Genomic DNA, 12,532 nt, shown 5'->3' with positions numbered 1-12,532 from the left:
AGGCAATCTCTGTGAGATTCTTTGCTACCCAGCACCAGTCAGCAACTCAGGCTTCGAGGGACAATTGTGAAATAGCCAGCCTGTGTTTCTCTTTCAACCTTCTTTCCAATCAGGAAGAAGGCAGAAGGAAGGACATAGAGAAGAATGCTCGTAACAGGTGTTCTCCTACTGCTGGTACTTGAAAGAAGAATTGTCTGTCGAGTCTCTGGATTTAATGATGAAATAATGAATTAGCCGAAACCCGGTATTAGGTACCCTTCATGAGAAGTATCTGCTTTCTTCCAGGTCTCACTGTCTTCCATCGAACTTCCGCTTCTCCTGTATTCCCGTCTTGGGAACAGCTAATTTGGCAAAAAGATAGTCATCTTCAGTGTCCTGTTGTCGCCACAGATGCCTAGTCATCTTCGGTGTCTTGTTGTTGCCATAGATGCCTCCCTTCGGGACAGCTACCCCTTTTTTCTCTTCATTAGAGAATGAAAGACGTTTGCTTCAGGTCATTAATCCTTTTCCTCTCTCAAATGATGAGGAAGGAATTAGGCTGGTGCTCGATCAACAGGAGCCTTTGAATATGCTTATATGTATATATTCTCCTCACAGCATGCGTCTGTTATCAGATGCGATGACCAAGTAATAGACGTATACCTGTAGGACCATTCTCTTCCAGTGTGTGACCGAGATGATAAGTACCTACTCATCAACATCCTGAAACTCAAGGCAGCCTTTTGGGCCTCCTGGGAGTTTCAGAATTTAACTTTGAGGCACCCAGTCAACAACATCACATTTATCACCAAACAATGGGGTTTCATGTCCCTCCTGTTTCAGTTAACATGAAGGTATTCAAGTGTAACTGTAGCGCAATTGATAGCTCTATCAGCCAAACACATTTCTGAATGAAATGCACTGGCAGGCAACTCAACCACTGGATTCAAGTGATGGGCAGAGTGCAGCTTACCTCATGGAGAGATTGTTCGTCTTAGTAAGTCGAGGTTTAACTACTAATGAGAAACCAGCATATTATCTTGTTTAGGGTTCCTGTCTTGTGCTTCGCACACGCCCTTGCAAGAAGCATCAAACATAGATATGTCACGGAAGACTCTCTATCATATGTCTCGGAAGACTCCCTATCATCTTTCTGTTTACCTCCCGGTACAACAGAAGACTGTAGGTCTTCTGCTCTATTGCAACTGACCCTTGGGCCACTGCAATCAATCAGAATGACTTTTTCAAACTCGACAGGTTTTGTCTTCTCTCTAGATTTTTTCCTAATTTGTAAGGTGTTCAACAAACATTGTTTACCCCGAATTGAAAATAAATGACGGAAGACTGTGCCTGTCGCCTGACCTGCCAGCTCTGCTTCCAAAGTAATGAGAGGAGTTCCTCCCTGAACCATCCTTCAGTATCAGTTACACAAGAGCGGTTCCCCAGTGTACAATCCCTGTGTCTTTACAGCTAAAAGACTATCCAGCTCTCCATGCAGGCAGAGGCTTTCTCGCCAAGCAGCAATGGAAATAGCTGGATAACTCTTTCAGTCTCTGTAACATTCCAGGGATTAGAGCCATCTTTACTGGTTAGTGAAAGATGTAGGTCCACATTCGGCCTAGTCTTTCTCATGGAAGTAGTATTGTTTCTCCTCAGTGGAGCTTCAGCTACTGAGAAAAACTTCTCCATAACTTGCCATCACAGGGACCCCAGTTCTCTAGACTGCACTTGAATCACGTTTTGGTTTGCACATGCCCTTGTGAGAATCATCAGAAAGAGATTTGTCTCTTAAGATTGCAACTTGTCTCACTCTGGCATTGGCAAAGAGGATAGAAGATTTACACGGATTTCCTTTAGTGTCACCCTTCAAAAGTTGGATATCCGTGTCTTGACTCCGTCTCAGATGTTGTGTGAACTCAGAATCATTCAGCATTTGTTGCTAGGTTCAAGTACTTCATGGTCCCCTACACCTTGGACTTTGTAATTGATGATCCAGGTATATCATTACTTTGTCTTGTTGGCATGTTGCTGTACTTTCAAAAAAGACTCGACATCTTAAATGGATATTGATAACTTTTCAGTAGTCTGACTCGCCAAGACAGAAGCGTTTAAGGACACATAATTTTCCTGATTTTGCGAGATGATTGGAAGGAGGAGGTTCTCTGAATTCTGGAGAAATCTGTCACCCTGGATACAGTAATATGGTCACATTGAATATTTATGTATTCCTACTTTCGGTTATTGCCCACAAGTCTTTGGAACCTTTTATTCCTTGGATGTGCTTTGGCTGCTTAACAAGTTGTGTTTTCTTACCCAGCTCCTATAACACGACAGGAAGCATCTCGCCAAAGGTGTGGTTCTGGAAGTGAGAAGCATTACGAGAGTGACTGGTCTCTCCTCCTCTTTCCACATCCCCATACTTCTCTTCCTTTGGGCAGAGAATAGGAATGGAACATACGCTTGCTGGAACTGGTGTCTTGATTTGGTAAGTGTACACATCGAGCACCCGTTCTGTTTTTTTTTTTAGAATAATGGAAGCAATCCCTTGTAAGGACAACGCTTTTTCCCTATTTTCATTGTACCCAATCATAAAGTCGCTTTGTTCTTACTTCCATCCGATAGAGCGTTCCACGGCCTTTCCGCCGATGTATAACACATGTACGTAATTCCATTATTCGTACGCCTTATTATCTTTAAATACATGACTGTAAGAAAACACAAATCTACTGCCTCAGAGTCATTTCTACTCTCGGCGTGAGACTGTACTACTTATCCGTCCGCACCTGTATGTCAACCCAGTTTGTCTGTAAATAAATCATCAATATCCCAGCTACCTGTCTTAATCTCTGGTCCTCACAACTGGTGACCTCCCTGAGTTGGTGGCACAGCAGCTTAGGCCCAGCCTTTAACGGACTAATTACAGCCGCTCACCTTCAGAGAACCTTTAACGGACTCAATATGGTGCCACAGTTTAGGTCTCTGAAAACTCCATTGCGAGGACAACACCAACGCCATTAACGGACTAATCACGGGACTGCTTCCCAGCATGTTTTGCCGTTTATTTTCGAGGACGGGTAGCTGGGCGCTGGTCAGCCAATGCAAAATTCAGGCGGCGGTTCTGAAACATCCATCCGACGTCGCGGCCTCCTTTGCTTCACCCAGGGAAGGAAGGAGAAAATGGCATTAACACAAACCCTTTTCGAGTCTTTGCATTACTGCCTCCTTCTTTTAAGATTTTTCCTAGCCTTTTTTCGTATGAGTTACGATTTCTCAGTCATACAAAAATGTCCAGGAGTTTGACATTTCATCTCGCAGCTCCTATACTCTGATCAATATGTCAGAGGCATGGTACTCTTAACTCTTTCAACAAGGAGACTCACACAGATTACAGCCGCTCACCTTCAGAGAACCTTTAACGGACTCAATATGGTGCCACAGTTTAGGTCTCTGAAAACTCCATTGCGAGGACAACACCAACGCCATTAACGGACTAATCACGGGACTGCTTCCCAGCATGTTTTGCCGTTTATTTTCGAGGACGGGTAGCTGGGCGCTGGTTTGAAAACTCCAGTCAGCTCAAAGAGACTCACACAGATTCCTCCCTCCAGTCAGTGAGTCTTCCTAATGTAAAGGACCGAGGGTTTGTATATTTTTTAAAGTAGTAAACTGTATTTTCCCTAACTGTACAAATCTGAGTTCTTTACACATTAGGCCCACCTCATGCCAACCCTCAATCTGAAACATGGGCCCAAAAGGTAAACTGGAATGCTTACATCTGGGTATTCCCGCGAACCGGATGGTAGTTATTGCCTAACCACCTTTTTCAAGAGTTTAGTAGCTATTTTCCAGCTTTGCAGAGGGTAATTCCTAATGTAAAGGACCGAGGGTTTGTGTATGATTTTGAATTGGCAAAGGCATATATTTTCAAACATGCTGCAAGAAGTGTTGTAAAGTAAGCTGTAATGTCTTCCTATATTGCCTATTCATATGTTATCCATTCTGTATCAAAATTGTATAAAGCTCTTCAAGTTATGTTTAGCCTTTCTTTAAAATATGTTTAGCATTTCCTAAAAGATTAATTTTTAAATTACTTCACAATTTCTGTAATACTATATTGCACTGATTGATGGCACTCCTAGGCTGCCCTTTAAGGCAGGAGTACAATTTGAGATTTTGGTGGAATTGAAATTTTGAAATTTTATCTACAAGCTTTGTGTCTGTTATATCCATCTTCAGTCTTAAGAGTGTTGTTATTTTTATGATGTGGTTTCAGACCACCAAGCCAGATATGTTAGAAACTTATAAGATTCCATAAATAAGTCTAAAAGGGTTGATTTACAACTTCAAACCTCTGTTGTTGCACTGCCAAATTAAACTGGTTGGAAAGCTAGCGAGGTGGGAAGAGAGCAGAGGAAACAATGCAAATTAAAAGATTGTTATGTTTATTGTTAATGGAAATACCTTTCTGGTAGTCATTTTTAGTGGTAATTTGTGGAGTGAATATTTTACAGCTAGTGAAAAAATCATATATCAAATAACCATATAGGCAGAGTTGACTGTACAGTACTTCATATCCAGCAATCATGGTACCTTCACATTATCCATATATGAAGAGCTCTAAACTGATAAAAAATATTGTCATTTTGTCATTGTCATGTATCTATTGAATTTTTTATGAGGGTTCATAATGTAAGGAGAATGCTTTTTGTATTTTTTTCCTGATAAAATTACAACCACTTTTATACTTCCTTATCATTCTGTATGGTATCTTTAGATATTGCATCTCATTATGCTAGATTTCCTGTATTATCCTAAGAAATCTGCTCCTACACCTGCATTGATGAGAGAATCATGAATATATTGTCCCTTTTAAAGTTATATTAATGCAACTGTAGGGATTGGAAAACTAGGCTTCTGAAATACCCCACCAATTTGTTTCCAGTTTACTGAAAAAAATTGATAGAAGATATATATATGTTTTTTCTTGTAATCATTATTCTGTTTTTTGCAGATAACAAGATAACTCCTTGTTCCAGTGATACCTTGGGAGCAATGCAGTATACTCTTAACAAGCTTCCTGCTGATATGGTAATTACAGTTTTACAGTGATAGCATCGAATTATAAGTCTGGTTATACAGTGTCATCATAGTTGAAACAGTAGGTTGGTTTATCTGTAAGGCAGGATACACCTTTTATTTTATGTATTTCTCAGCACAAGCCGGAGGCAGTTGTTGAACTTTATAACAAGGCAATTACTTAATTTTTATAGTATGTTATGTTTGTTTGTTTGTTTTGTTGTGTTTGTTTGGTTCTTTTGCTTTCATTATGGAAAAGAAACAACCAATTTCAAGTTAACCTTAGTGGTAGACCAACATAAGTACATATTGCTCTTTTTTGTAGGGTAAAGATTGAACTCAGTCCTTCCCTTAGGACACATGTGCTTCCTGGACCTTTTCCCAGTGAAAGAGTTTGGTAGAGGAGGAAGAAGGACAAGAGACATTCACTAATTTTTTGGGGGCTAATACTCCAGCAGTGATGCCACTGAACCATCCACCTTTTTCTTCCAGTGATTCCCATTCCTCTTCCTCCTCCATCTAGATCTGCCCCTTCAAGGATGATTGGTTCCTCCCCCACAAACAAACCTCTCATACCATCTCATCAGGGGGACAAGGAATTGTGATGGTCAGAAATTGACTTTGTACAAGTATTTGCAAAAGATATTTCTACTCTTAATATTCCAGGTAGTCCATCCATGGCTGCATTTATAACAGCCTCTCTCTCTCGACTTGCTCCGCGGTTGACCCAATATTTACGCCTCGACTTCTGCTCGTGCATTGTTTATTTGTTGAATGATTCGCTTCCCACTGAAGATCCGATTCTGCATTCACGTCCGGTTTGATTCTTGAAGATATGTGATGAAAGTTGTTCTCTAAACGTTGATTTAGCTGCTTGAATGCGTCTTGATGAAGGACATTTCTTAGTGTTCTAAGGATGTTTACAGTTGCCTATGTTGATTGAAGATCCTGTTTCCTCTGCTTTACTTCTGATTAGTTACATTTTCGATGATTCCGTTTGCTTCGGTAGACGTAGATACGTAGTACTGCCACCATTTATAACTGTCTGCTGTCCACCATTTATAATGGTATAGGACAGCGACCAGCTGTATGTTAGATCTCGCGACTGTGATACGCAAGCACTGGGGTTCCTTTTCCCTTTCTAGTCTGAGTGACATCAAGTAGATTTTGTTTTCTTCTTCAGAGTAGGGGAGATGACTCAAACTTCCTGAGTTAACTTCAACAACTTTATTATAGCCTCCATCACAGGAGTATAGGAAGGGTTAGTCAGATGACTGCCTTCTTGGAAGATGAGGAGAGAACTAATGTTGAAAGAATGTCACGTCGATAGCTGACAATAACAGATACATGGACATATGACTCGGAAGTCACGTGTTTCCTCTACAGGTGATAGGTCACCAGCTTCTCATGGAAGGTGCTGTGACCTGTTTACAAGAGATGAATAATGTTGATACAGGCAAATACAAACCAGGCTACTGCAAGCATCGCATGGCATGGTCTAGTTTACGTCCTGTTGTGACTACGTATCACACTCCTATCTCACCAGTGACCCCTTGGGTCATGGGTTTATTTACAGATATGGAAAATATCTTTATTTTATAATGTATTCATTACACATTCCTTGATGACCTGGCAGGAAAGAAGGACAAACTACTGCTGATCCTGTTGTCTCTGCAGCCCCCATTGCTGCTTCTTCTATAGCAAAGGAAGTGGATCCTCTGGTTGCTGTGGTTCTTCCAGTTGACCCTCTGGCAGGTGTCTTGATGGTTCCTGTTCCAGCCTCGGTCAGACCTTCAGTGTGGAAGACAATGAAGGTGTACCAGAGAAAAAGGAAGGAACATTCTCACTCTTCTTCCTCATCATCATTTTCGTTGTACTCTTTGTTCCCAGATTTACTTCTGCCACAAGAAGGAGAGGGGAACATCATCAAAAGCTTCTAGTAATGAGGCCAGGAGGACACAAACTTTTCCTCATTCCAGAGAGCAGAAATGCAAGATAACTGGCATGTGATCATTATTTCTTTGATAGGTCTATTGCCTCTATGCATGTCTTCTCAAACAAAAGGACTGCTCCCTCCCCATCCTCCCATGTGCTCTCAGGCTCACACTTGCATGGCTCTACACATATCCTTCCACTTGCTCTATCCATACAAAGCTTTTTGACTAGAAGCATGTTGCAGCTCCTTATAACCCCTCTCCCCATATCTCCAAGGAATTGCAAGGGACCAGGTGTGCACAGCTTGTTCACTGTGTGTGTACATGGTCTCTGGACTACATATGCTTTATCAACAGGACAGGATCTTCCAAAGCTCTCCATTGGGGGTGGGCAGATGGTGACTAGCCCCACTTTCTCACTAGGCACATATGTTCTCAAGAATGGGCATTCCAAGTACTCTTGCTCAACAGAGAGCTCTTTTGATATCTTCCACCTGTCAATTGCAAAGATTATTATGTGAGCTTGAGGCATGCAAGAGAGGCAGAGCACATCCTTGTTCTTTTCTTATCATACTTGTTTGTGACTGAGTATAGGAGCAGAGGGCAGTGGGCTTCAGAGTTTAACCCTGCTGCCCCTCCAGCAAAATCACTGAGGTCCAGTCTGCTTTCACTCTTCCCACTTCCACATTCATGCCTGGAGGTTATCGAGAGAGAGAAAGACTTTTCTCCCTGGGTATCTCTGTTGCTTCTCTGCTAGTGTACTAAGGAAAGTGGGGCATCTTTTGTGATTTGTGTTATAGAAGGGGGTCTCTCCAGCTGGAGCATCTGTCCAGCAAATTGCAGATTTTTTTGTCCACTTTCACCAGACAAATCTGTTTCTGAGGTAAAAGGCTACTTCTCAGCCTTAACTCAGGTCTTCAAACTGAAGGGACTGGATCTCTCCATTTCTATGGAGAGATTCAGCCCCTTTAAGTAATTCTGTACACCTGGAAAGTTCAAGCCCCTGGATTAGAACTTCTTACTAGTGTTTAGTGTTATGGAGCCTTACTAGGTGTCCCCTACCTGTTCCAGATGGAACATTCAAATTTTTCAATCCCCTCCCTCCAAGATGTTGGTGGAGACCTGGATGAGATGCTTCTTTGCATGGTCTGCATCATAAAGTTATTACTTGAAAAGAACACACTCCTTGAGGCAGGAGTGTAAAAGTCTTTTTGTTAGTAAAGTGCAGGTAGACATAAGGAGATGCCCAGGAGCACCCTATTTTTCTGGCTTTTTTAGGTAATCAGGCAGGTCTATTACTCCTATGCAGAGGCACTCAGCCTCCCACCTTGCTCAAGAGTACATGAAGTCAGGTGCTTGAGCTTGTCTTGTCACTTCATGACTTCAGTGTTTCAAATAATGAGGGGCAGGCTTTGTATAATCTCCCAATTTCTGATCAAACCCCTAGTATTTCATCTGGGTATCTAAGCCCCAGTATAAGTCTGGAGGTGCAAGTGTTGAATGATTGGATCCTCCTCTCTACTGAGAGCAGCAACTGGCCCTGAATAGTATATGCTGGAATTAGACGAGATGTCGGTGAATGCATAGTGACCGCCCGTTTTTAATGTAGATTTAGAATGTGTCACCATATGTCTTTCCTCTTCAACAGGGGGATGGAGAACTTGGTAGAGCTTTTTCTGATTCCAATAGTACTTGGTGATGCCAGAATTGCTGCTTGCCAACATGAAGAATCCTGCAAGGGATGCCATGGTTCTCCAAAATCTTTCTTTACTAAAGTTTCCTTCTGTTTCAGTTCTTTAGCCCAAGTCCCAACTGTTCTGGTCAACCCATACCCATTTCATTAGGAGTCTCCAGGAGCCATAACATACCTTGTTTGCATGTGCAACTGGGAGTATGCAAGTCCTTGTGAAATCCAAGTCCAGTCAGTTACATGGAATACCCCTTTTCTAAAGCAGAAGTCTTCTACTGTATGTATAAAAAGTGACGGTTGTATCTTCGTTGGAACAAATAAAAAGATTTTGAAGTAATTTGTATGTGTAGGTATACAAACCAGAGCCTTTTATGTATATAAGTTGAACCCACCATAACGACCCTGGTGTCCCTGTAGTCAAGGGAAAGAGGTAATAGTGATGTGGATGAGTGAAGGATGTATCCCCTCTCTCCTCCCGTCTCAGCCATTTACTGCCTTGTTACCAAGTTCAACAACCATCGTCAGCTCACCCTAAAGGATATTCCTTTACAGTATATAAAAGGGTTTGCTTTTTATACTTAGGGAAAATACAAAATTACTTTAATAACAAATTTATTTCATGGTTTAACCCTGCAATTTCAAACTCAAAACAAAAGCTTTGTCTGGTATGAGGTGACCAAATGGCAAAAATTTAAAGGCTGGAACTTTGTCTCCTGAAAAACATTGCCTTACCATAGATTTATTTAATAACCTAATTATGACAGGTAAAATACTTAGTACTCCTTTTATACATTTATTTGGTCTAAAACAAAATTTTTTCAAGTAATGTGTTTTTCTTAGGTATACAAACAAATTTTTTATGTTGGAGTATACCTCAGTTATGTTGGAGTATACCTCAGTGCAAGCTGGCATTGGTCATTAAAATTTGTAATAAGGTACAGGCAGTACCCGAGTTACGACAGGGGTTCCGTTCTTGAGACGCGTTGTAAGCCGAAAATCGTCGCAAGCCGGAACATCGTCAAAAATCCAAAGAAAACCTTACTTTTAATGCTTTGGGTGCATTGAAAACTATGTAAACTGCATTCTTATTGCATTTTTCATCAAAAAGAACCTTAAAATATTGATTATTTTGCATTTTTGGTGTCATATTTCATCTGCCAGATCAGCGTTTGTAGGCGTCGTAACTCTGGAACATGTGTCGTAACCCTGGAAATAATTTCTGACGAATATAATTGATAAGCGTCGTAACCTCGGAACGTCGTAACCCGGGGACTGCCTGTATTTAATTGGTAGTTGGCGAGATGAGTGATGGAACATTCTCATTCATATGCCTTCCCCAAGCATTTTCTTAAGAACTTCAGCATCAGAGAAAAAGATCACTTTAAAAATGAGTGAATGGTTTCCAAGCAGTCTCTGGGTTATTGCGGGGGTTCCGTCTCAGCAGTGCGCTGCAAGTTGGAAATTGCTGTAACCTGGAACAATTTATATGAATGAGAGACTCTTGTAAGCCTGGGGAAATTAACAGGTTTTTAACCTTTGGCCTAGTTATTTAATAAACCAGTTTTCTTCCCTCATTATAGGAGGCCCTGTAGGGGGTAGTGCCTTCAATGCATCTCAATGTGGTGGACTGTAGGCATTACTTTAGGTTCTTGTAGTATCCCTTCACCCCCAGCTGCAACCCCTTTCATTCATATTCTCACTTCCATTTTGTTATCTACCTCTCCTAACACTTGTTTCATAGTGCAACTGCAAGGTTTTCCTCCTGTTACGCCTTCCAAGCCTTTTTACTCTCAACTTCTTTTTCAGTGCTGAATGATCTCTTAAGTCCTAGTGCTTGGCCTTTGGCCTAAAATCTATATTTCATTCCTTATAGGAGGGACAACCTTATAGTAAACAATCCCATAGGAGGCTACAGCTCCCTAAACCGGTTTTCTCACCTCGTTATAGTGCCATCAAGTTATGGCGCCAAACCTTCTGTAGCCTGGAACAGATTTTTTCATAAATATATTTGAAAAATAATACGGAATGCCGTAGGTTGAGGCAGCCACAACCCAGGGACTATCTCTAGATACAAATCATTACTTCTGTGTAGGAGAAGTGGTTTCTTTCAATTGGTGCGGATAACCAAAACTAGGCCTGTTATGTGCCACAAATTGCCTTTCTTATGGCATTAGACAAGTGCCATAAAGCCGGATCGTCATTAACCAAGTCCGCCGATAACCAGGGACTGCCTTATTTTACATTTACTGTATTATGATAATGTTTAATATTAGGTCTATATCTCTTTTGTATTATTAAAATACTCTATAAAATACAGTAATAGTACTAGTACAGGCAGCCCCCAGTTACCAGCATTTCAGTTTTACGGTGCTTATTAAATATATTCATAACTGGGTTTTACCCTCCATAGAGTTTATAGCACTGTTGTCTGGTTATCGGTGGTGTAGGCTAGGTGCAGAGACCGCCTCATAAAATACACATAACAAATATGCATTTTCCTTGGCTCTTTTAAAAAGACATCCTTTACTTCGCTGTATTCAATAATACTATGTAGTCTTATATTACGCTTGTATTATAAAATACAGTGGTCCCCCCCTTATTCGCGGGGGATGCATACTAGACCCCCCGTGAATAGTTAGAACCTGCGAATGTTTGAAACCCCTATAAGAACGCTAAAAACAGCCTATTTTGTTAGTTAAAACTCAAGAAAAACCACTAAAAATGTTTATACTTGGTTTTTTAAGTTTTATCACAAAAAGTGCATTTTATGATGGAAAAAAAAAAAGGAATTTGTGGATATTTCTCATAGAAAATACCACGAATAATGCGGGGAAACTTTCCCGAGAGAAATCCGTGAATCCGGAGAACGTGAATACAGGGGGCCACTGTACAAACAAACCGATCATGTTTTGGTTTGGAAAAATCTGCTGAGCAAAAGTAAGGCTATTTTGCCATATTTAACTCAATTCAGGGCAATTTTCTTGCTTCTATGTAGATTAAATTAATCTCTAGATACACTGTTTATATGGGACAAGGTCGTTTTTAGTTTTATGATGTTTTATCGTGAACTACATTTAATTTTTTACCATTAGTAAATGGTGCCGCTGTCTGATTATCGGTGGCTAGGGCTAAGCAAAGAGAGATCCTCATGAAATATAAACAACGAATTTCCATAATTCCCCTGGCTCTTCTAAAGTTATGCTTTGCTTCACTGTATCCAATAATGCTGTATGTAGTCTCATATTACTATAGTAGTATTTTAAAATAGCAACAAAGTAATTAATCTTTGGTTTGGAAAAATCAGCCAAGAGAGGAGGTCAATTTATTTCACAGTATGAACTAGATTCAGAGTGAACTTCTATCACCAGAAATACACATCTCTCACTCCTCAATGGAATGGCCGAGAATCGAACCCGCAACCACCGAGGTGGGACGCAAACACCTGGTGATTTATGGCATCATAACAGGTCAAGTTTTGGTTATTGGCTCCATAAGGTGCTGATAAGTGTGGGGTGCCATAACATACCTAACAAAGACGCCAGTAACTGAAACTTGACGCCATAAATCGGCAAGTTTTGGTTCATGGTGGTTTTTGCTTACCAGCACTCCACTGAGAACAGAAACCCTGCCAATAACTGGGGTCTGCTTGTACTATATTTCCTTGCCAATATTTTCTCCATAGCAAATCAAGGTCTAATGCAAAAATATTTAAGTTCTACTATAACTTTTTACTATCGTACAATGGCTGAAATGTAAGCAAAAAACCGATTTGGTTTGGTTGTTGTAGCAAAATGTCTTAACTGATATCATTCAGATGTTTATGGCTGTAGTGTTTAAGCATTGATGATAACGT

The 12,532-nt window shown here is 40.7% G+C and overlaps 1 protein-coding gene across 7 annotated transcripts in view; it reads left to right on the top strand.

Moving 5' to 3' along the window:
- Positions 1 to 12,532, top strand: part of LOC135201642 (vacuolar protein sorting-associated protein 4A-like) — a 76,552-nt gene that overhangs the window by 62,298 nt on the left and 1,722 nt on the right. For 5 of the 7 annotated variants that reach the window (XM_064230738.1, XM_064230733.1, XM_064230734.1 and 2 more), the window contains one exon: positions 4,991 to 5,067. In XM_064230738.1, the coding sequence (XP_064086808.1) occupies positions 4,991 to 5,067 (77 nt within the window). Of the gene's footprint in view, positions 1 to 4,990; positions 5,142 to 12,532 lie in introns of all 7 variants that reach the window. The other 2 variants (XR_010311569.1, XM_064230735.1) reach the window with 2 other exon arrangements.

This window comes from Macrobrachium nipponense, chromosome 28 (assembly GCF_015104395.2).
Source record: "Macrobrachium nipponense isolate FS-2020 chromosome 28, ASM1510439v2, whole genome shotgun sequence".
In the NCBI taxonomy this organism is placed as follows: domain Eukaryota; kingdom Metazoa; phylum Arthropoda; class Malacostraca; order Decapoda; family Palaemonidae; genus Macrobrachium; species Macrobrachium nipponense.
Note: the sequence above shows the minus strand (reverse complement) of the source record. Positions and strands in the feature narration are given on the sequence as shown.